The sequence below is a fragment of the Astyanax mexicanus genome, chromosome 24 (assembly GCF_023375975.1).
Source record: "Astyanax mexicanus isolate ESR-SI-001 chromosome 24, AstMex3_surface, whole genome shotgun sequence".
Taxonomy (NCBI): Eukaryota; Metazoa; Chordata; class Actinopteri; order Characiformes; family Acestrorhamphidae; genus Astyanax; species Astyanax mexicanus.
This window is the reverse complement of record NC_064431.1, coordinates 13,888,558-13,914,795: the sequence shown is the minus strand read 5'-3', so window position 1 is coordinate 13,914,795 and position 26,238 is coordinate 13,888,558. Positions and strand designations below refer to the sequence as shown.

At 37.2% G+C, this 26,238-nt stretch overlaps 1 protein-coding gene across 1 annotated transcript in view; it reads right to left on the bottom strand.

Annotated features, from left to right (window-relative positions):
* Positions 1 to 4,106: 4,106 nt before the first annotated feature.
* The window catches only part of slc6a11b (solute carrier family 6 member 11b), a 46,911-nt gene continuing 24,779 nt past the window's right edge, over positions 4,107 to 26,238 (bottom strand). Inside the window, exons 7-14 of the mRNA XM_007248298.4 lie at positions 22,333 to 22,436; positions 21,702 to 21,826; positions 19,601 to 19,713; positions 18,983 to 19,120; positions 15,198 to 15,300; positions 13,356 to 13,456; positions 11,899 to 12,069; positions 4,107 to 7,624 (exon numbers count right to left, since the gene is read on the bottom strand). Of these exons, the coding sequence (XP_007248360.2) occupies positions 7,475 to 7,624; positions 11,899 to 12,069; positions 13,356 to 13,456; positions 15,198 to 15,300; positions 18,983 to 19,120; positions 19,601 to 19,713; positions 21,702 to 21,826; positions 22,333 to 22,436 (1,005 nt within the window). The 3' untranslated portion in view covers positions 4,107 to 7,474. The remainder of the gene's footprint in view (positions 7,625 to 11,898; positions 12,070 to 13,355; positions 13,457 to 15,197; positions 15,301 to 18,982; positions 19,121 to 19,600; positions 19,714 to 21,701; positions 21,827 to 22,332; positions 22,437 to 26,238) is intronic.

Genomic DNA, 26,238 nt, shown 5'->3' with positions numbered 1-26,238 from the left:
AAATAACGCTAATACTCTCCTCTCCTGCTTTGTGGAGTCGTCTTCAGGTGAAAGCTGTGCGTTTTTTGAGCATTTCTGCTTGTTTTGCTGGGTGGTGTTGGTTTTAGCTAGCCGGCTGGACTGTGGTAAGGTTAGCATAGCTTTAGCTCAGCATTAACTTAGCTTAGCCTAGCCTGGCTGATTAGCATTCTGGCTGTCAGACGGCATTAGCCGAGCAATTTTCTTTCCCTTTGTTCCACAAAAGACGAGCCAGCGCTGTGGGCAAACGTGCCGTGGCTAAGCGCTAGCCTGTGCTAAGCTAATGCTGCTGCTGCCGCTAGTGATGATTCCTGTGTATATACGCCGTTACTCGGCAACGCGGTGGCGGAGTGATACAGGTTTAGTGTGAGAAGGCCGTGCTGTTATCACAAATATCATCAGAACACTAGAACACTTCTCAGATTGTGAGGTCGGAACTAACTGTTGTATAAAACACACCAAGATGCTCATAATTAGAATGGAATGGATCTTTATAGTGTATGTGTGAAGGTAATGGTGATATTGTATATTTAATTTTTACAGTATTAGAGTGAACGGTTAAGATTAAGGTTAAGATTAAACTGGTAAATAGTAGAGTTAGTACGATTAGTCCAATTAGGTGCCACTTGTCTGGATACAGGGTGAGGTACGATTGGGTGTGGAGGCAAACAGGTTCCGTAAGGAATCCGGCAGCGCATTTACACACAGTTGTTGAAGATGGGCCTGTAGAACCTGCTCTAATCTGCCATTCCTGGGAGACTCTTGTTTTGTGTTGGTGAGAATTATCCTACTGAAAAATGCCAGTTGGAAGCTCTGCCATGAGAGGCAAGACATGTGGCAGCAGGATGTTCATATCACTGAGCTGTAAGTGCCAAAAAGTGGCAAAAGTTATGGGACATGACCGTGAACGTGATGTTACCTAGTAACGCGTTACTCTAATCTGACTATTTGTTTTAGTAATGAGTAATCTATCACGCTACTATTTCCAGTCCAGTAATCAGATTAAAGTTACTTATCCAAGTCACTGCTACGTTTTTGTCATTGTCCTTAGTAAAAGATGTTGTAGCGTCCCACGTGTTGAGTAAAACATCTACAGTCGTTGTTTTTTGCTGGAATTTACAATGGACGCCAAACACACACACACACACACACACACACAGACACCATGCTGTCTCCTGCCCACCCCCCACATTCTCCCCCAATCACGCATTTGTCTTATACCCTAAACAGCGCATTTTTTAACAGTCAGTAAACACAGAACATTCCTGCAGATTCGCTACAGTATATTTTTACTTTCTTCTTGCGTCTCAAAGAATGACGTCTGGCCAATGAGACACGCAAGCTCTAGCTGGAAATACAGACATTATTCTAAGTTTGTATCAGTTAAAGATTATTAATATCAAGGTTGGTTGTACACTCGTGTGGAGTCTCAGCAGCACACTAATAATAGTAATAGTAACTAATAATAATAATAGTTTTGGCAAAACTGTTATTTTGATGCAGCAGTAACTTAACAGTAACTTAAAAGCCGAGGTGGAAAAAATACTGAAAAATTGTAATTAAGTAAAATTACCTTTACTTTGCTAAAACTCTACTCAAGTAAAAGTAAAAGTACCCATCTAAAAAAATCTACTCAAGTAAAAGTAAAAAGTACTCAATTTAAAATTTACTACTACTACTACATATTACTTTAAATTATTTGATGTAAAAAAGTACAACAAATCATAAATTAAATAGTTTTTAATGAACTATTATTCCACATAATAATTTGGACCTTTCAGGCAGTATCTGTTCAGACCACCCCATAAAACATTTTTTAAGAACAAGTGATGATCCATTTTTTTTCTTTACTATTAAAAAGTTATGGTCATATATGTGACTATAAACCATATTTTTATAGTTTTACAGTTCATTGTTATATTTTAACTTGCCATTGCTATGCTTTAACTGCTATTTACATGTTTTTTTAACATTCAAGCAGATTGTTTAATGATAAAAATACTTAACACCACATTTTGCAGGTTTGATGTGAAAGTTTTGAAAGCTGACAGCTCTGTCCGGCGGGGCACATTTTGTATTGCATGAGGAAGTCATTGCCTCGTTATTCCATGCCCAAGCATTTGTGTGCCGGCGCATCTCCAGCAATTTTTATTTAACAATTTTTTCCCCCAGCATTTCATTTTTTCCTCAGTAACGGGGAGTTTTCCAATGTAGCGAAGTAAATTACTTGAGTTAAAGTAAAATTACCTATTTTAAAAACTACTTTAAAAATGACAAATTACTACTCAATTACAGTAATGTGAGTAAATGCAATTCATTACTTTCCACCTCTGCTTAAAAGTAACTGTTCCAATCAAGTAATCCATAAAGTAACTAAAGTTACTTTTTAAACGAGTAATCAGCCATTTTTAAAGTAACTTTGCCATCACTGGACATGACCTAATGTTGTGCTACTTTGAGCTTAGGGATTCTAGTGAAATGCAAACAGATATGGGGAAAGTGAAAAACACTGATGGGTTCCTGTTCAATACTGTATTGATGTTTACATGTGGATGTAGAATAATTTAATTTTACTACAGGACATCTGTAAAATGTATGACTTATCTGCACAGGAAGTGGGTCTTTCAGGTTTCAGTGAGTTCAATTTAAGATTATTTAAAACCATTTAAGACCAGTTTTAGACCTGAGTTCTTCTCTTTTAGCATCTTGTATCTCAACTTGTAATAAATATGGTAAAAACATGGCAGAAATATGTCTGCCATTTTAAGACTATTTTATGTCAAAGATCTAATTCTCCAAATACATATTATTAGGGATATCAGAATATTGTCAGTACCGGCCGATAATTACTTTTATTAGAATCATTGGCATTAACCGATATGACCAACCAATACTTGCTGACGTATTTACTGTATGCAACAAAATGATCAAGTGACACTGGCTGCGCTACTACAGGTGTTCGACACTGGCTGTGCCTATTTAAATGAATTTGTTGAAGCTGTCCCCATCTGTTATGTCATAAAATGACTGTTAAACTCTAGAGGGAGCCCGCGAGGGAATTTTCTATAAATAAATGGGGTAAATGAAGCTAAAAACTTTAAATTAATTGAACTTTTAATATTGAACTACTTGTTCTGAGTATTTTTGTATATTTTCTTGTGAAAATTTAAGTATTCTTTAATATAGAAAATAGAATAATCTTGCACAAGATAAGCTCATCAGGTACCAGCCTGAGAAACCGCAAGTTAACAGAATCCAGATACGTTTTAATTTATTACATGATTCCTTTTGTGTTCCTTCATAGTTTGGATGACTCCAGTACATGGTAAACCCAGAACTTATTCGAACTCAAATTAATTAAGTTTGTTTTACATAAAATTGGATATTTCTAAACAATACTCAACTATTTTGAGTTAGTTAAACATTCGTGGGCACATGTACACTTAAACTGAGATCTTTGAGTTGAATCAATTTATAATAACTGAGTTTAGTCTGTTGCCATTAACAGCTTCTTTTCCATTGGCTTCTGTCACAATCTATTTGCATACTGGGTGTGTCCCCCAGTTTCTGGCACTCACCATCAGTGTGTAGTGATTCCCCCAGGGCTAGGTTAGGTAAACTTGTATATCACCTATTATGATTAAATACTTGGCCTCTGTGTTGTTGGCTGTAGAACAAGCATCATTTAGTGAGCTGCAGTAACTCTGTGTTCTCGCTGTGCTCTCAGTACTTTTAATTCTTTACTGTTTTCCTTCATCTACTTTTCTATGAATATTTAAAAAAGACTAAATATAAGTTCAGGAAAATATTCATTTTAAATATATATGTATATGTATTTGTTAAGTTCATTGTACGTATATTACATGAACTTAAAATTTATTAGGTAATCGGTCAACTTATCAGGTTTTTCAGTGTATTCATTAAATATAAAGGGGAAAAAAACATTGAATAACAAGGTGCTTCTTCGAGAACTTGACTTGACTGCTCCTATATATGTGTAAATAACCAACCGCACCATGAAAAACAGTTTGGAGACACAATTCACCGTCAAAAATCAACCAAGAACTGAAAACACCAAGACAGAAGCGTTTCTTTTTAACTTTTATTTTTAAAAATGAGTAAGCAGATCATTTTTATGTCCTGTGAATACCAAAATCTGTGTAAACAGCACATATAACATTCACATTACGTCTCTAAATCTTTATAAGAACACCGTGTGGAATGACATATCAAAAGTCTTCAGAGAAACACTTTTCTTTTTTTTTATTCATCTCATTCATACTCACACACACACACACAGACACACACACGCACACACACACACATACACACAGACACACACACACACACACACACACAAATCTAACCAGATGTAAAAATATACATCAATCCCAAAAGTTAAAACTGGCTATTAAAATGTGAAACAGTTTTACTTGCACAAACTGAGGTGACGATATGTCACGATGGAGCGAGACCATACCAAAGATCACATGCATGTGCAGCACAGGGTTCACAGTGCATCTCCATTAACGTAGTGCTGAAATAGACTGGTTGAGAGGGTTGAGTTGGTTGCGTTGGTTCCCATCCTGAAAAGCTTAATTTAACTCTTATTCTTATTCTCTTCTTTTATGTCTAAAATAACTTGAATTAACCATCTACAGCTCCTTTTATATAGTTATAAATCTATTTACTCTATATCTCCAGTCTAAACACTGCTATTTATCCATCTACAACAAAACAGTACTTCCTCTGAATTCCTCAAATTAGCTGATACTGGGGTAAAAACATAGTATATAATATATGTCGTAAAAGCTGCTAGCATGTTAGCTTTAACCCGTTCAACCGTTCTACTGCATAACCCCATTACCACCTTCTCACCTTCCGTCTTTCTCAATCCTGAGGCCCATATTCACTTAACCTGGTTCCAGCACTTATATCTCATATGGCATATTAAGCTATACTGCATCCATATACTTCCTTTACTGCAAAGACCTAAACATGGGTCCCACTTTATGTGTAGTGTCGCTAATAACTGTATAATTATGCATTAATTATCAACGCAATAACAGCATTAGCTTGTAGCGCTATGTTCTTCTTAGCTAATTTAAACACTGGTACCTACGAACCTGTAAGACAAACACAGCAGGTTTTTAGACTGGTATTATATAGCTTGTGTTCAGATGCAGACAAAATTTGAAGTCCTCCACACTGAAGGTATCTAACAGATACGCCCACTGCTCTCTGATTGGCTGCGTTGACACTCTGCTCCCAATGTAAGTCAATAAAGTCCTACCAGGCATGTCTGTTCACTACGTGGCGATCTCTGCAACACTGACGACCAGATATCACCAGTCATATAAGACCAGACTCCTATCTCTATGAACGGACGGAGACCAAAATATTGGAAACTGAAGGTCAAATGACCATTTCAGAACCATTTTTTGGAATCACTGATTATATATGATAAAAAATATGGATTAATAATAGACCCAAAAAATTGATTTTATTTGATTGTATGGCTTTTTATGGTTGCTGCGATTGCGCAGATCTCCATATCCCTTCGCCCTATTTAGCATAATTAACAGCAAGCTGATTAGCTCTTTTTGTAGGAACTTCTAAAACTTGAACTGTGTGAAGTGTTGCAAGAAATCCTATTTAAATTGACTTAAAATGCACTAATTACTTTGACTAAATCTAAAAGTGAAGGTTTATTCCTTCCCCTGAATGTTGAAAGGTTTATGTCCAATTATTTGTGGTAAATCTTTTAATGAATGCATGCAGCTACTACAGGCTGTGGAAATGCACACGTCTTCTCTAGATACTGTAGAGAAAGAAATATTGCCAGTAGAATAGGACTCTCTGGAGCAGATAAACAAATGTAATTAAGGTAATGTGCTGTAATCCGTATACAGAAGTAAATCACTAGTAGCTACATTGTAAATGCATGACTGTAAATACATAACTACAGTTATTACAGACACTTTATATAGTATAAAGTGGGACCAAAACCTGATCTCAATCAAAACCATTCACTTTATCTAAATAAAAACACAAAAAACCTCGACAGCCACCGTTGGGCCACCAGCTTATCATCAACCAGCCTGCCCTTATTAACCCTGACAGTGTGAGTTCACCACTACAGTATTCAACATTTACTAAATGATCCGGATAAAAGAGTAAAAGTGAAGAACTGAAGAGCTGCGCTCAGGCTGTCACCTTCCATTAAATTTACTTTAATCTCTGTGAAATAACAGCAAATGTGTGTCGTACACAACAACACTGAGGAGAATGGGTCGGTCACACCGTGCTCGTCCTGCGAGGCAGTGCTAGCCAAAGGACAGAGAATTTCACCAGAACTGGGTTTAGGCTTAAGGTTGTACGTCTAGTAACCTTTAAGGTTGCGTTCACACAGCAGATAAAAGTTGATCAGTTCACTTTTGATACAATATGTTATAGCAAAAATGCTAGAAATCTGACATTTTAATTATGATTTGGGATGCTTTAATATATGGTACTGAAATCCAATACGGCTAGATCAGAATTTGGACTTTTGTACGCCAAGGAGAAAGGAAAAAAAAACTGAAATAAGAAGGGGAAATGGATGACAGCAGTGAGGAAAGGGTTCAGTTGTGGCACAGTGAGGTATCAGAGCTCAAAAATATTTGGATTGATTTCTCTTTTCCAATAATATTAGAATGCTCGTGTTACAACTGCTCAGAATTTCTAAAGACAAGGTCAAATACAGCCGCAGGATGGAAAAAAAAACTAAAATATAATATTCTCTCTGATATGCCCAGCTGCAGTCACTGGAACTCCTTGATAGCTCCTGTGATCCTGAAGAAGAGAGTGAAACTGAAACTTCACGTGAAGCGCTGCTTTTTAGCAAATGAGCCGCACTTAAGAAGTGTCAACTCTGTTTATACCAATGTCGAATATAAATCACATGACCATGTGATCAGCCTAAAAAAAAACAAAACAGATTTGATCAAAAGAATTTGGACAATTTTTCGTGCCACTTTTACCTGCTGTGTGAACGCAGCGTAAGAATCCTCTACAAACACACCTGTAAAGTTTGGAATGGTCCGAGATGGATCTTCTACACATTAGAATTATCTCCTACAGAGTAACGCCGTCGCCAAGAGACCGAATGCAGAAACATTTTACAGCACATTTTTACCTTGGCTTCACTTTAAGTACAGTAATCACTAGTGTCACAAAAATAGCAACAATTACAGGATCACCTTTAACAGTCTAGTTTTGATATAATCTGATATAAACGGTGTTTAATAATGGTGTTAACTGGTGATGGATGGTGATGTTAATCAGTTGTGCAAAAAGGGCAAGACTAAGAACGTGATTTCATAAATTTCTCTCCAAAAATAAAAGTGAGCTTTAAGTTCTGTTCGTTTGCATTCCTGGCGGTGCTTGTGACGTGTCTCGTACTGCAGGTACTGGTTTAGAAATGCGTCTCCTTCTCTGTGATGGTGGAGATCTTGCCGTCCGCCCTCATTTTGGCATCAGCGTCGTTGACGGCGTACGGACTCTTGGCCCCGAGCTGCCCTCTCATCCTCAGGTCGGCGGCCGGGGTGGTGAGCTTCTTAATTCTCTGAAATTGGAAAAAGATCCCACAGAGGGACGATATCAGTATTACATAATCTGTATTTTAATTTGGTTTTGCAAAATGTATTTATACATTAAGATATGTCAATATACAGCTCTGGAAAAAATGAAGAGACCATTTCAGTTTCTCTGCTTTTGCGTTTTATAGGTGTATGTTTAAGTAAAATGAAGATTGTTCTTTTATTCTATAAACTACTGAAAACATGTCTTCTAAATTCCAAATAAAAATATTATCATTTAAAGCATTTATTTGCAGTAAATGAGAAATGGCTAAAATAACAAAAAAGATGCAGAGCTTTCAGACCTCAAATAATGCAAAGAGTCAAAAAAATCAATATCTGGTGGAATAACCCTTTTTTTTAAATCACAGTGTTCATGTATCTTGGCATGTTCTCCTCCACCAGTCTTACACACTGCTTTTGGATAACTTTATGCCACTCCTGGTGCAAAAATTCAAGCAGTTCAGTTTGGTTTGATGGTTTGTGATCATCCATCTTCCTCTTGATTTTATTCCAGCGATTTTCAATTTGGTAAAATCAAAGAAACTCATCATTTTTAAGTGGTCTGTTATTTTTTTTCAGAGCTGTATATGCCCACAAAATGCATGAAAGACATGCACTAATACCAAATACAATAATTATAAAGTATAAAAATTGATTTAGATAAGTTTATATACACATATATTATATATATATATATATATATATGTTATATTATATATATTATATAAAAAAAAACTTTTTTGATGGCAATTTGGTCAGTGCTGATATTGTTGCTGTCCCTCAAATCTCCAGTTTTTATTTGTTGACATACTTTGACTTGTCAGAATTTGACAGATTTTAATTGTCAATAGTATCAAATCCCATGGACCAATAGAAATGCTTTAAATGGCTTGGATTATTTTTTTACATTGGCTTCTATTGAAAGAGTTTAAAAGTTTTTTCAATGTTTCCTGTATAGTTGCCATTTTAGTTTTTTAAGTTTTTTTGCATGACAAAGATGATATACATAATAAATGTCCAAATATTTGTGGACACTTGAATACAGCATTGAGCCGTGTAAAAGAGATAATCCAGTGTAAAACAGATATGGGGTGTAGTGAAACATGATAACGAGTACCCACTTATGTCGAATAACCCACCTTCATTCACCCCCACAATTCTGAAATACAGCAGTTTTAGACAAAGCTCCCAACAGGCTTTGAGAGATAGAGTAGAGATTTTTTCACCAGTAACAAGCTCAAAGTAGCTTCAAATTTCATTAGTAGAATTTTGAGGGCCCTGATATTTAAAACGAGGTACTGAGAACTCTGAAAGTGTACAGGTAGTTTATTAGAAAACACTGTTTATACACACAGTACCTTTAGGTATTTCTCTGGGAGCCGCCATCTTGAAATTAAGTCATGATAATGCAACTGACAAGTAGTAAAACATTTTGAGCTTGCTTTATGCCATTTGCAATGTGGTGCTCTTCATTCTCGTGTAGACAGTCACCAGATGTTTAGTTATGCATCATCATGGCTTCATTTCAAGATGGCGGTGCCCAGAGAAATACCAGAAGGTACTGTGTGCATAATTAGTGTTTTTACTAAACTATCTTTAAACTCTATCTTTAAAGTTCTCAGTGTCTTGTTTTAACTGTCAGGGCCATCAGAATTGTATCAATGAAGTGTGGAGCTACTTTGAGCTTGTTAATGGTCTAAAAATAGTGATTTCTTTGCATGGGTAATGCTATGCACCTATCACTAGCATCTTAAGCCTGCTGAGAGCATCGGCTTGATCAAACAAAAGTTTGCACTCGTTATCAAGTTTCACTACAACCCATTTTAATCCATTTCACACCAGAATGTCTGTTCTAATTATTAAAACGCATTGTTTACTATCTTTCTGTTACACCATATCATGCTCTAGAAGCTGCAGTAAAAAACAGCATCAACAACCAGTCAGCTCCATCATTATCAGGAGATTGCTCAATCAGTAAGTCATGGCACAATGGGGTCAGAGCAGGGTACGCCCTCACTTACACCGGCAATATGGCATCAGCCCTGCTCTTAAATAAACCTACCCCACCTCAAAACCACCACCATACACCACACAAACACACACACACACACACACACACACATACAGCCAATCCCTCCGCTGAGCTGCAGCAGCCTCATCTCCAGCCTGTGTGAACCTGAGAGAGTGTTTAGAGCTCAGAGTCGGTTCTGTCAGAGTCAATACTCTAAAGCTCAGGAGAAGAGCTGTCAGTATGGTATTAGTGACAGAATAAAGGAAACGGCACAGAAACAGCTTTCTACACTGGAGTCCCCAAAAAACTGTGAGTACAGTGAATAGATGGAAAATACTAAGGATGTAATGAATCAACTCAATTCAATTCAAAATATTTTAGATGTAGGAACTTTGAGGAATGTCTTGCAATTGTCATTACAGAAAAGGACTGTAGTAATACTACAGTAATAAGATACACTATAGCCCAATCCCATTTCACCCATTTACCTCCCACTTAGCACCACCCCTCTGTTTTGCCTGCGCACACCTAGGGGTAGAGTGTTATGCTGGATGTGTTGGGGTAGTGTTAAGGCTACATGACCCTTCAAACAGGGTCACAGGGTCCAGCACAGGCGACCAAAGAAACCCATAAATTTCCCATATTTTTCACACTATAAAGCACACCGGATCATAATGCGTACTATCAATAAGCGTCTATTTTCATAAATAAGGCTGAATGTTAATCTACACATATTTATCTGCTGAAAACTGTTTATTAGAGTGAGTAAAGTGCTTCCATTTATTTACACTAAGCTTAGATTTATAGATTTCCACTAAAGCTGGGTGCAGCGATATTATCATTAGCTGCCCAACAGTGCTACATTTAAGGAACCCTAAGTGTTCTGGTAAGCCAGGGGGATATTAGCTAGCAGTTCCTCACATGTAGCTTGTTTTAACACTGTAAACACACAGACTACAGTCCGATATACTCAGTTAGCAGCAAGTGCTAATACTGCTCCAGAATGCTAGCCGGAGTTAGCAGCAGGCTGCTGGCCAATAATACCTCTAAACGGCTAAAGAGCTAGTGCTTAGAACAGTTAGCAGCTACTGCTAATGCTGCTCAAGCAGTGCTAGCCGGGGTTACCAGCAGGCTACAGGCCAATAATATTTACCTCTAAATGGCTAAAGATGATTAGCGCAGTTAGCAGGTAATGCTAATACTGCTGGAGAACTAAACTGAAACTCCTGTTTAATGCTGTACTTCAGCAGAGTGGCTTTACTGCTCCTTACAACCTGACTGGGTTGTACATAATGCTCACTGGATTATAAGGCACACTGACAAATTAAAGGATTTTAAGTGCACCTTATAGTGTGAAAAATACAATAAGTATTTTCCTTGTTTAAAACCACGATGACCACTATATTATATACTATATAATAGTTTAACGTGTACTTTTAATGTTTTATGGCCTTTTTCTACATAACAAGCATACAAATATAGCTAGTAGTTTGTCTCAGTAGCTAGCTAGGTAGGTAACTTTTCCATTCCACCTTCCAGTTTGCAGCATTTAAGGTGTAAAGGAAAAATAAAATAAAATAAAAGCTAATAAAAGCTCATGTCAGGAACAGACAATAATATTTAATTGCTGCACCACCTGCCCCCGTTCTAAAGACATATGATGTTGTAAAGTTAACTAGTTTAGCAGGAGCTAAGTTGCTGAACTTTACCTCCCCACTTCTATAGCTTAACTTGTATCAGGTGCTCGAAGGGTTGTTCACATTCCACCCCCCAAAACTCTAGGATTATACTTGAAAATAAGAGATAGGGGTACAAAAGAGACATGGGCCTATATGTCCAAAAGTATTGGGACACCTGAACATTTTTCACGAGTTTATCCTAATAAAAAAAAGAGTTTATCCTGCTTTTGTGGGAGTAACTGTCTCTACTGTCAGGAGAAGAATTTCTATCAGATTTTGGAGCAGCACTGTATTATTGAAATAATAAATTGCATTTAGCGACAAGAGGTCAGAATGTCGAATCACCTGATCAGCACCTCAGTACAATATTAAAGATTTTAAAACCACACAGTGAAGTTTAACCTTAGCTCAGAAACACTAAACAAACCTATCTTACCCCAACAAGCCCAAAGTCATAACACAATGCTACTTTCTGTCCCATGACTTTTAAAAATGTAAGTGTACAAGATACTAAAACAGAATTAGGTCACATTAAATGTAAAGTCCAGAGTGAAGAGAATAAATATACCTCCATGAAGGTTCCTTCCGTTTTCCAGATCTGGATGATGATGCCCAGAGGAATGCAGACCATGGAGGACATGGCCATCGTCCAGCCAATCCCATAGCCCCAGTCCGGATACGTGTAGACGTTATTATACTTCAGAGGCTTATACTTAATCAGGAAGAACAGGAATATACCCTAAAACAGAGAGAGGAACAAAGTACATTACATTATGACTGTGCCAGTTTTTTAAATACCGGATTATAATGCGCACTATAAAGGAATGTCTTTTTTCTTGTCTATTTTCATACATAAGGCGCACTTTAAGCAACAATAGTAAGGAACAAGGGTGTCAACATGTTGTTAATCTACACAGGTTTCTCTCCTGAAAACAGTTTATTAGAGTGAGTAAAGCGCTTCCATTTATTTACAGTAAGCTTAGATTTCTAATATTATTAACACAGCAGTTAGCAGCTGCGCTAAAATATTGCCCAACAGCGATAAACTGAGGAACCCTGAGTGTTCTGGTAACCCAGGGCGATATAAGCTAGCAGTTTGTCTCATGTAGCTTGTTTTAACACTCGGCTACTGTACCGATATACTCACATCTGAACGACAAAAGAGTTAGCACTGCAGCTGCCCTTACAACCTGACTGGTAAAAGATGTTAATCTGTTTCAAAAGAGTCAAAGTATTGGCATGCAGTTTTTTAAAACTATTAAACTTGGGTTAAGAAGTACCCAACACATTTTTAAAAAAAATTAAGGACAGTGGGGAAACATCATCTTTGAGAAAAGAATGTGGCCAGCAAAAATTCTAAATGATGGTGCCAAGGAATTGGGACTAAACAGCTGTGTAGCCTTCACTTATCAAGAAATTCACTTATCGATAAGGCTAAATTGGCCACCAGACCTGAACCTCAATGAGAATCTTTAGGATGTGCTAGAGAAGACTTTGCAGGTTTTATTCAAGGTTCTTGAATGAAATATATATATAATTTGTAAATGTGTATAAATAAAGCTGTAGAGAATTTGTTATAATAAATATGAAACTATATAAAACTGTATATCATTGTTTTCCAGTAAAAAATATATCTCCATTTTTGTTAATGTTTAGTTTACTACATAATTTAAACACACAAACTATAGAATTCTTCAAAATTTCCTGAAAGAAACAATTTTTTCATTGACTTCCACTGAAATTTTTACCTCTCTCTTGTACAGTTGCCATTTTGGAGATTCGTGTTTTTCATTGTTCAGTGATTATATATTTTTAATCCATACTGAGGTATTAAACTGTGCTATACTGTTGATCTTGGCATTTAAAAGTCATTGACAAAATATTGATTGTGAGGCCCGGAAAGTTTTCTGTTGGTGACGAATTTAAAACCCAATCTTAACATCATTAGATATTCAGTCTGTATCATACAGTTTATAAACACATTCATTACACATATCACTCAGCAGAGACGTTGCTGAAACTCACAGAGCAGATGCCGGGGGTGAGGATTTTCCAGCACCACTTGATGAAGAAGATGGGCTTATAGCCAATCATATCCTCAATGTTCATGTAAAACCTGTCACTGCCTGGAAATCACATTAATATTCAGTTAATAATTAATTACACATGTAAATCACAGGGTTTATGTAAAATGAAGTGCTGTTTGCTTTTATATTAATTTATCTGTAATCTGAGCTGTAGTCTATAAACTGCTGCAGGTGTTTTTATCATATGCAATACAGGTTTGTTTCCAGCAGGTGGCAGAACAGTACCAAAAATATATCATCACATATCACAACTAAACATCTTAAGTCTAGTCTAAATATATGATATTGCTCAGTATAAGATTATTAAACTTAATAAATTTATTCATTAAAATATATGTTAAAAAACAAATACATATATAATGCAAACACAAAAAATGTATATACATTTATTGGTATATATTGTTCTTAATTATTTAATGTAAATTCTATAAGCAGACTATTTGACGAGTTTCAAGGTAAAACCTTCAGCTTTTTTTTTGCTTCTTTTAACCAATGTATAGTATGTGTAACATACTTTTTTTATCTAGTCTAACTGTGTGTATTCCTAACCCAAAAGAGCTCATGGTGCTGTATGTGTCACAGACACTTCAAAAGCAGAGTAAAGTTCCTTACAGCACTCTGTCTGTCCTTCACTTTAACTCATGAAGTTCCTAAGTGACACATATTGATCATCATGAGAGCAAAGTGTGTCCGTTCATCTGACCGTATTTACAGAATGTAGGAGTGCTGGGTTAGTGCTGGAGAGAAAATTTGCTCCTTTAAAAAGTGTATTCAATTCAAATGCTTTTATTAAATGTTTTAATAAATATATCTTTAATAAATTGATTAAGTTTTGAATTTCGTATCAACATTCAATAATAAGTCTGGACTCTTATTGGTTAATAACAAACACATCTGCCAACTGAGTTAATAGATAATATACTTAAATATATATAAAGAACATTTATATAAAGTACCAGTCAAATGTTTGGGCACACCTTCTCATTCAATGTTTTTATTTATTTAAATTGTTTTCCTACATTGTAACTGAATACTGAAGTCCTCCAACCTATGAAGGAACACATAGATTTAAGTAGTAACTTAAAAGTGTTAAATAATCTATAATTGTATAACGATGCATTAAGGTGCTTTATCTGGAGTGCTTGGGGTTTCTGAGGCTGGTAACTCTGATGAACTTATCCTGTGAAACAAAGATAAGTCTTGCTCTTCCTTTTCTGGGACAGTCCTGATGAGAGCCGGTTTCATCATAATGTTTTTGATGTTTTTTGCAACTGCATTTAAGGATACTTTTAAAGTTTTAGATTTTTTTTTTTCAGATTGACTGGCCTTTATTTCTTTAAGTATTTTTTTTCTTGCCATATATATATATATCAGAACATTACTCAAATAGGGCTCATATTAACTGTATACCTCTTCACAACTTTACGACTAAAAAAATGCCATGACATTCAAAGTGCCTACTACTACAAAAAATTTAAATAATGAAAAAACTTTTGATTGGTACTGTCTCTAAATATTAAAGAAAATTAATATATTAAAGATGACTTTATCCAAGAGGATAGCATATTTTTTTACAGTGTGTGAAGGCGCTGTGCTCTTATACTGAATAATTAATCTCCCGGGTGAATACATAAGGCTTTTATGACGATTCCCCCCCCCCACACACACACACACACATACACACACATACGAGTGTTCAGTGAGGTGTGAGTACAGTGTGAAATATAGATGAAATATAAATATAGATATAGAACAGGTAGAGGGGTGGGAAAGGTCTTACCGTAGACCCACCCAATACAGATGGACTCGAAGATGGCCACGAACAGCAGGCACATCCCGCTGGCAGCGTACGAGTCGAACAGCTGGAACACATACATCCCACCCTGCAGAACAGAGAGAGAGAAAGAGAAGGAAAGAGAAGGAGAGAGAGAGAGAGAGAGTGTTGGAAAAGTGAAGTCTGCACTTACTGCTCCTTGAAGCGCTACATTATTGATCGAGAAAACCTCACAACAAATCCCAATTTCACCCAAACGTCTGAGTGCTGACTGACTGTCTCTTCAGATTAAACCACTCACTTTAACTTCTTCTTAAAGGGTGGACAAAGTTTAAATATAGAATTTTTACATAAAATAAGTCATTTTGTATTTCAAATCAGTTTTGACAGTCTTATTTCCTCTAAAAAGCTCCAGCTAACTGTTTTAAAAGGGGCAAAACTGGCCTCAGAATCTTTCAGCCCATACAGCGAGTAGCTACTAGCACAGCAACACAACAGGGCTAACAAACACATTACTAACCACTAGGGGTGTCACGATTCTCCTAATCCTCGGTTTGATTTTATTTCAGATTTTAGGGTCATGATTCGATTTGATTCTCGATTTTCTTTTTCTTTTTTTTTTTAACAGCAGAGAGGCCTATGCCAGTTTAGATTAGTCTATGGTTAGTCATTGGTTTGATTCACCAAATTATCCAAAATATCTTATTTAAAAAGGTGGGCTTGACATAGTGACAAGTGATCTGTAATACACCACATTAGGCACTAATGGTCAAATCTAAATAATTTAATTAATATATATATGTAATGCCATCTAGTGGCTTTTTTTGGTAGCAGCAGTGTGCGCTATTAAAACAGCAATGTGCAACATAAAATAAATAATAAAAAGAATTCAGGAACAGTCATGTACAAAATAATAGAACAATTAGAGCCTTAACAAACTGAACTCTATCCTACTATAACAGTTAAACATGAAAAATAACACTTTAAGACTTTTTCAGTCCCTGAGAATGACAAGTTTTATTTCTTTAACAAAGATATATTATTAACTTTATCTGAGAAAAAGATGCTCCTTAAGGTACCAAAACTAAAATTAACATATTTGAAGCTAGACAAAACAACTGTTATTTTTATATTTTCAACTTTTTCTTTAAGGAGATAAGAATGTCCACATTCTCTGGAGAAAGGGCTGCTTTTTGAGCAGTCACCGAGATGTCGGCAACAGGTTGGTGCACCATTTGCGTAGCTTAGAGGGAGGGACCGTCGATCATCTTTTTGACTTCGAGGCTCGAGACCATGACATAATTTCGATCGATTTCGATGAAATGTGGAAATCGTGACACCCCTACTAACCACACAAACCAGTAAACTCTGCAGACACTCAATAACAGCGATATTGTGCAGGGCTACAGAATGTGTAAGGCTAATGCGGCTTAAGGAGGAAAGAGATGGCAGGTTATAGGTTTAACCCTCACTAACCAGATATCCCTCTCCAGAGTCAATCTTTTAGCCCATACATTGAGTCAGGTATTAGCTTAGCCAAAGTTCTGTAGTGCTTTTAACATGAACCTAACTTAAACTTATTCTTTCCTCTAGAGCGACAGTGCACGGCACATTACAGAAGCAAAGCATGACGACAAATCACCAAGTTTGCCTGGTAACATCCAGTTTTGCTGTCAACCAATATCGGCTGATTAAGGTGATATATAATTAGCGATCACCCACCAAAACACTGATAGGTCCTTCTCTAGTAAAGAGGCTTGATAAATGACAACAGAAATTACCATATACATACTATTTACACATCAAAATACAACTTATAATATTCAATAAATACAGTTTATGCATTTATTAATTAAAACCACACCAAAAAATATAATTTGTTTTTGCACAGTTTTCAGTGTTCAGTGCTCAGTGTATTGTAGTGTTCTATAGTTAGAGCTGTATGAAAATATTTATGCCTTACAGTGAAAGTGTTCACCTGACTGCACATTACTCAGTCTGAGAGCTAATGCTACTGTACTGCAGAGTTCAGTACTATTTTTACCCTCCGCTGAACCTTTAAAAGCTCACTTTTAAACCACAGTACAGAACAAAATACAGTAAAACAGTACAAAAAACATTCCTACTGTCTTTAATCTTAATTAAACAGCATCACAAACTTGACCCAAAACCATGTTTACATACAAGATTCTATTGTTAGTCTCATGTACTAAATTCTAAAAGTAAACTCAGTCTGCTGTACTGAATGCTTTAGACTCTGTACTGAAAATAAAGGTTTTAAGTACCAAAATGATATTCAAAAACACATTTCCCTGTTGTTATTATTTACAATTCTATTTTCTATTTAGAATATTTACAGTAGTTTTTGTGTTACAGTATGTTGTTGTGAAGCTGCTGAAAGTAACTAATGAAGTAATTTGAAAGTAACTGTAGCTTGCCATCAGCTGCCAGAGCCCCAAGAGCACCATTGGCCTTGCTCTCTCTGGGTGGGTAGACGGCACTCTTTCCCCTCATCACTCCAAAGAGTGATGTTGATCAGCACAAGGCGTCTGTGAGCTGATGTATCTGAACTGAGTCGATGTGCTTTCCTTTGAGTGAGCTGTGATGCTACTCAGCAATGCTGCATCAGCAACATTTCAAAAAGAGGCAGTGGCTGACTTCACATGTATCAGAGGAGGCATGTGCTAGTCTTCATCCTCCTGGTGTATTGGGGCATCACTAGTAAAAGGGAGAGTCCTAATGAGTGGGTTGAGTGATTGGCCTTGTAAATTGGGGAGAAAATGGGATAAAAATAAAAAAAAGAAAGCAACTTAGTTACTTTTTAAAGGAGTAATCAGTAATCAGATTATGTTTTCATAGTAAAAATGCCATCACTGGTTGGCTCTAATGCTTTTACAGCATAATTGTAAACTTTTAAACCACAGTACTGTACAATTCTTACTCGTACAGTCCTTGGGCAAGTTTACAAGTGGATTCTATAATGAGAAACACTTTGGAACACCTTTCTCGACTCTCCTGCCCTTGACGACAGCAATTTTCTCCACCCCTGACACACCTGATCAGTTCCATCAAGCATTAATGATTATTTCATGAGCTGTGTTATGCGTGGCAGAGCTTGACTGAAATAAAACAGACTGCAGAGGAGCTCAGACATCACGACTGTACGTAAAGGAAGCCGAAACTTTAGAGAAAAAATTATTTTTAAATTACAGAACTGGGCAAAATTATTTAGAATATTCTATTCTGTTTTGTACAATACAGACCATAATGAGCAGCAGTAGAACATACACTGACAAAGTGCCAAAAGTCATAGGACAGCTGCATGTAAACTGATCACAGAGTGTTACTTTGAGAGACAGTTTGGGAATGCTTACACAAAGTATAAGTTATCTTTTAGCAAGGCCATGCTATTGTATTATCAATTATATGAGTGACGTCTGATAGTGGGTGGGGCTTTCCATTTCTGTAGTTGTTCGAAAGTCTTTTAACATTCCTCATTTTTCAGTTTACAGTGAGTGGTAATGATGGTGACCAGCAACATCTGGTTAAAATTGTCCATGCTAACAGACAAGCGAATCTGTCAGAATTTCAGATTACACATTAATAATCAATGCGGAAGACCCCACCCCCATATCCCACAGCTCAGTGCAGTGTTCTTCAGCTTAGTGAGACATGGCAAAAGTCATGGGACACAATACAAAAAAATCCTGTTATTATTTTTTTATTTTTTATTTAGTGTAATGAACATTAATGTAAATGTAGATATGGCATATGAATTTATGTATACAGACCTCAGTTAACATGGTTAGACCCAACAGATAGGAGACCACAGACATTCCTAGGATGAGCAGTTCTCTACGGTAGCCCACTCTGAAGGTTTTGGGGTACATGTCCACCACTGCGGTCACAAGACTCTCTACACACACAAACTACACAGAGAGACAAAAGGGATTAAGTATAGAAAAAAAGACTTATAAATGACTTCTTTTGTCAAATCATCCAACATATTTGCATGAATAAATTTCTAGGAATTTCTAGCAAAACCTAGGCAAACCCCTAGCCAAGGTCCGGGAAACTACAGCCAATGGTGTACAAAAAGTATGTGGTGGACACCTGCTTCTGTAGGATTTCTTCTGAAATCCAGGGTATTAATAGGAAGTTGGTGCCCATTTCATTTTTTTTCTTCTAACAGGCTTCACTCTAGATGTTGGAACATTGCTATAAGGAGCAATACTTTGATGTCATTCAGCTATAGGAGCATAACATCGCCAATTCCTCCCAAAAACAGTACCAGTAGCAGGATAAGTAAAAAACTTTATTTACTTTTCAATGTAAATGGATTTAAATCAGAGCATATTGGTCTATTCATCATAACATTAAAATGATAAAATGATAAAATATTTTGTCACCTGACTGTCCAGCCCAAGGAAGATGAGCATCACGAAGAAGAAAAATGCCCACAGAGGAGCCCAGGGCATCATGGTTACGGCCTTCGGATAAGCAATAAAGGCCAGACCAGGTCCTGAAATAAACATGGAATGAGTAAAGTGAAAGTGAAAAATTATAATGCAAGGCTAGGACAGAGCATTAGCTTATCCTTATTTGTTGGTTTATCAAAACAACAGATGACTTTCTCTTTGAAAATTCATGACAAACCTGCACTGCTGAAGTAAATTTATGATTAAAATTACACCACTGAAATAAATGTTTGGTTAAAACTGCACTGCTTAAGTAAATGTATGGTTAAGATTACACTACTAAAGTAAATGTATGGCTAAAATTGCACTACTAAAGCACGTTTATGTCTTAAACTGCTGATAGTAATGATAGCCTAACTATCTCAGAATTAGGTAAATGTATGATTAGAATTGCACTATCCATTACAATGGATCTGACGCCTATAGGTTACCCCTTTGGGACAAAATACTTTTAACCTTTGGGTAAACAGGTGCTGATCTCTACAGGCTGTTCAGGGGTAGGATAGCAGAACCAACTTAGACTTAGGTAAATATATGATTTGAATTGCACTAATGAAGTAAATATACAACTAAAGCTCAGAGAATAAACCATCACGATGGGTTTGATGTCTATAGGGTGCGCCTCAGAGATGGCATTCTTTCATCTTATCCGAAGCTCAGAGGATTTCTGGGTAAACAGGGTCTGATCTCTGTCACTCTGTCACTCAGCGCTCAATGCTGCACAGACGGCTGAGCAGACCTTTGAACAGCACAGGAAATGATTCTACGATCAACATGCTAAGCAAATGCCAGCCCTGGACCCGGGCCAGGCAGTCAGAGAACTAAAGGGTGGGATCAGGGGTTGCAGCAGTGCCTCTTGAATGTGGCAGTCCCAGGGGTGGCACTGAGCATGAGAGGAGTCGACAAGTACTGATGGGTACATTTCACCCATTTTAATACCAGTTTAAACATGCCCTCGTCCACTTGGTCTCACCAGTTTAGCCTGGAGGGAATGGCTGGTGTTTTATTACTGTGTCAGCTCGTGTGAAGTTTATTATTGTCAGAAAGGGACTGTGAGAAACTGAGAAAAAGCACAAAATCTACAGAAGAACCTGCGTAGGAATAACCACAGCAGAAGTACATGTACAAGCACTGTCCTGCTAGATTTGCATCCAGGCAATCTGCCTCCACTGCTACAACCATGTGTAAGTAATTACAATATAAGAGTGAAAGGATAAATTTATTGGGGAAACTGTACAATTGGAAGGTCTTTGGTACCCTATTGGGGGTCTCTAGCCTGGATACAAGATGAGATACGGGAATAGAGGCACACACATTCTGTATGGCATCCAGCAGCACATTTACCCACAGTAATGTTGCAGCTGGGCCTGTAGATGCACTCTACACTTAAGCTGGCATTCCAGCCAGGCCCATAAATGCTTAACTGGTGATAAACCTGGCGACAAGGCACAACAAGAAAGTGCATTTTGTAGCTTGAAATGTGCAAAAGGCATAAACTAATTCACTTAATTACTCATAGGTGTGTTTTGGGTGTAACGTGAAATAAACCAGTCAGTGTGTCACTTTCCATTCCCTTTAAGAGCCAGCTGGGCTCTGACTTTGGTGCGTTCGTATTTTAGGAGGATGGCGCTTTGTGCGTCTCAGCAGAAGAACCTCATGTTAACGCTTTGAAGGTACGTCACCAGCTCATTCAAGAAAACAGCAATGTTTCTTTTATTCTTTATTCTGTTATTGTTGAGTTAAAAGTCAATGGGTTTTGACGAATTACTGTTGTCATGGTTTTAATCAGTCACTTGCGCACCTGTGTTTTCCGCCGCCAAAATAGCAACACGCAACAAATGTACCCAAGCACACCGCATTTCTAGACCGCCACGCCCATCAGTGTAGATTTATTTCTTAGCTTGGGGTGCAAGGCATGAAAATAGACTGTTGACGTGGTGTATGGTAGCAAAGAGCAACGCAAAGTGCCTTGCGCAGAGTGTACATTTATTTAAAGTAACCTATAAATACATAAACACATTATCACACTAACCTGACTCTGCCACAGCCTCGATCGGCACGTTCTGCTCATAGGCCATGAAGCCCAGGACGGAGAAGATGGCAAAACCTGCCACAAAGCTGGTACCACTGTTCAAACAGCACAGCATGATGCAGTCCCTGCAAAGGCATGGGAAGATTAGTGTAAAACAGGCATGTTTATTGGTATTATTTACATTTTTACTCAAATTCATTTGGTATCTTCACACAAAGAGATGATAATTTTTAGCATATTGTTCTATTTTGGCCGTAAAAGCTGTTACTGCTAAACAATAGTATAATCAACCAGGACCTACCAGCAGCACAACAAAGCATGCTTTCTCTGCTGTTGGGACGACGCCATTCATCCTGCTAGAATGACTTGGAACAGTTGCACAAATTAAGACTTTTTGCAAAGACTAGAAACTGATATGGCATCATTCTGACCCAATTTAAGAAGAGTTCTTCCAATCTATAGAGTCATTATTGAATTTGGGCTCATTTAAAATCCAATTTTCAGTTCAATTCCCCTGCACATCTGGTGCCACCTTATGGGCCTCAATTATAAGGATCCATCAGTAAACAGAAAGTAGGGCATCATATCCAGCAAATCTATGCAACTTCTTCTCATTAAAGTCAGATCTCACCTGTAGCAGTTATTATTGTAGCTGTTGTAGCTTCCAAGAGCCGTCAGACAGCCCAGACAGATAGCATAGGAGAAGAAGATCTGAGTACCAGCGTCCACCCACACCTAAAGAGAACAAAATTAGGAATGTTACTTTACCTTCTACTTTCTATTTCAAAAATGTTTCAAATATTTACTTTTAGTACACATATAATTAACCCTCTATTGTAATGAAGGCTCAGGACCAGCAGATGCCTCCTCTGATACATGTCGAGTCAGACGGATTTTTAATTGCCACCAATCAACTTCAGCATCACTTGGCAGCATAGTCCCAAATCTCCAGCTCTGATACATCAGCCAACAGATGCCAGTGTTGACCAGCATCGCAGTGGGAGTCAAGAGAGCAGAGAGCACCACCTACTGTAGAGCACCACATACTGTACCCCCCGGACTCCGGCTGCTGATGGACAAGCTGCATGACTGGGATTTGAACTTGTGATCCTTAAGCCACAGTGCCAGTGCACTGCATTGATACATTATTGTCAGTAACCTAGTGAAAGTATTCAATTGATGCTGTTAGACAAACATTTTGTGTCTTCATTTTTGGTGTTTTTAAATTTTTTACATAACTGTAAGTATGGCAGAACAGTTTAGAGTGTAATTTGATTGCCAACAACATGTATAGCACACCTATATGAGCAGAAACAAATTTCTCGTGAACTTTAGTCCACTTTCTTCCTCTCTCTTCACTCTCTGATTTGAGTCATTATATAATTGTGAGAGGAGGCTGTAAGAAATTGGCCACAGGGCCCCATGAGCCGCAGGCGAATACGGCAGCACCTCTTTAAAACGCTCTCACATAACCATTCAGCCGCTAATCTCCTTTACTGGGAAAACAATCGACAACTCACAGTATTTGCTTCCTCCTGCGGGAAACCAGGGCAACCTCCCCCCCTGACCTCGCCAACACAGAGCAGCTCCCCTCCAGGAACATCCATTCTACAGGAACGGCCATTTACATCCTTTCAGTTCCACACTGGCCCACTGTGGATGCGCTAGCCTGGCTTCACTCGGACACGATGCTACATTATTTAAGAGCTGCTTATTGGTGTTGGGGCTAATTTAGAGCTCTGTTTTGTCTTGTTTTGGGTCTCGGAGGGAATAAATACAAAGTTTTCTTTTCCTTAATTCTCAATTTGGAAGGTTTTTGGGTAATTGTCGGATATATCTTGTATAAATTCACATTTTAACTAAGAGTTTTCACACACTTAAGGTTCTAACTGCAGTTTAGCGATTATATACACATTAAAGAACTTTACCACACCCTGTCAGCATCATCTGTGTGCATGTTGGCACAGTTTCCCTACACTTAACACTGATAGGTCTGTAGAATGTGGTCAGTTTAGCAAATTTGGTCTTTAGGTGTTGTGCTAAATTCTGCATCCCTGCCAGAATGCAACTCTCATAGAGTGCAGGTAAGTCCCATCTATGGGTTATTGATTTTGGTTTACATTAACTGTTAACATCAACTGTTAACTGTTGTTTTTTTTTGTTCTAAACTACTTACACGATTTATAATAAAATATAGTACAAATCGTCCAAAAAGTGTTCTCACACTGCAAACAAATTGGACATGGCCATCACCATTTACTATATTTTTCGCACTATAAGGTGCACCTAAAATCCTTTAATTTTCCCAAAAAAATGTAGAGAATGAATAGAGCTGGTAATTGAATTTCGGTACCGACCGAAATGTCTGGGTACTACCGAGTACCGAAAGGTCTAATAACAATTTGTTTTTGATACTTTGCCTGAAACGCGCATTAACGAGGAGAGTGCGCACAGAAAGGTAAAAACAGCTGCTCACTCTACCCTGAAATATTATAATACAGTAAAAAGCTCTAGTCTAACCTAACCTAAACCACACTACTCTATTATTCCTGCTTCCTCACAATAATACAGAATTTTTAATTGATTGACCCCACTAATATAAATATAATTTAATTTTTCCAACCTAATGCTGATATTTCTTAAAAAGAACTCTAAAAATGCATTCAGCAGTATGCTTAGGGATAATATTTGTAGTTTAAGCAGTTAAAGTAACGCTGTTATTTTTGTTCCAACCAGATCTAAAAGTATGGTAGCCGCTCATGGTGACAGTTTGAGAATGAGATTACTCATGTCGGCTGTTAAATATATATATATATTTTTTTAGAATAATTGTAATAATTTTTTTTTTTAATTTAAATTTAGAATAAGGTACTGAAAAAAAAAATCTAAGTTTGAACCGGCACCGGTATCAAACATTTTTTAACAGGACCCAGTCCTATGTATGAATTCTACCAGTCAGATTGTAAGGAGCAGGAAAGCCACACTGCTGAAGCACAGCGTTATAAAGCAGTTTCAGTAAAGTTTATTGTTTTAACATGCAGGCTTTGGCCCGAACAATGAAAGAGCTAGCTCTGGTTAGCTTCAAATGCTAATACTGCTCCTGCCACAGAGCTGAAGAAACTGCATTGAAACCTTTATATCACTGTACTTTAGTGGAGTGGCTTTACTGCTCTTTAATATCTAACTGGTAAAATTCAGTCATAAGGCGAGCCAAATTATAAGGCAAATTGTAGCTTTTTAGGGAAATTAAAGTGCGCTTCATAGTGCGAATAATATGGTATATTGGACTGTAGCCTGCGTTTACCATGTTAAACCAAGCTATGTAAGCTACTTGAACATTCAGGTTTCCTCAGTGTAGCGCTGTTTTTTTTTACTAGCACTAAATGCTGCTGGCGCTGCTGCTAGCGCTGCTAATAACTGTGTTGCTGCTAACTGTGCTAAAATACTGAAAATCTAAGCTTACTGTAAATAAATGGAACCGTTTTACTCACCCAAATAAACAGTTTTCAGGAGAGAAACCTGTGTAGATTAACATCCAACGCATGTTTGATTTTCAAAGAAAATGTTTTTTTCAAGTACTTAGTTTACTTAGGCGCCCCCAGAAGCGAGACCTTCTGAATTAGAAGGGAAACATTACGACACCCCAGTTCCTTACAATTTTCGCTGAAAATGTGCCTTTTAATCTGGTGCGCCTTATATATGTAAATAGATCAGAAAATTGTCTGTATAATACTGTATAATACAGTGCACAGTCTGTACAGTCTGTATAGTCTGTAAAAATACAGCATCTGGCAACGTGTCCGCTTTACACTTCATATATATTTGTTTGAACCAATCCATTTAACAATAAGTATAAGTTCACCCACTGTTTTTTCTATTGCATAGTGAAAGAATCCATTTCACTTGATCAATAGGAGTATCCACTTCGGTGCAGTTAGTGTATAGACAGTAATAGTGTAGGCTGCAAAAACTGGAGGAGGTAGCGTTAGTCCCATTGTCATCTCACAATGTCCTGCCTAAACCTTATTCTTTTATTCTTATATTCCCTCAAAATGAACCCTAGGCCATGTTAATTAAATGCTCAACTGAAAAATTATATCTGAGGGGTAAGCTTTGCCTTATTTACTTTAAGTAACAGTAGAGTATTTTTGGTTGAGGATCAATTGTTTGCAATATTTGCTCCCTTCTTAGAAACAATGTGGAAAGTAAGTTAAAATGTCCCCACAGGACACGTTTTTTTTTTTTCCAGTGGAAATGTTAATGGAGTTAGCTGGCAAGTCAGATCGATCAGTTAGCCATCATTTCATTCAAATTCACAAATCACTGATTTGTTTTTGACAGTACTGTACTGTAATGCCAAAAATAAGGCCACATCTGCTCTGATGATATTTACTGATTCTCTGTTGTGATTTGAAATTGCAGTGAGTAACCAGAATACTTCTGTAGCCTTATTTAGTGCACAGAGCGCCACCTGCTGGTGTTTATATTACCAGCAAGAAGGAAATAATCAAGTTTTGTAGGTAAAATAAGGTGTTTA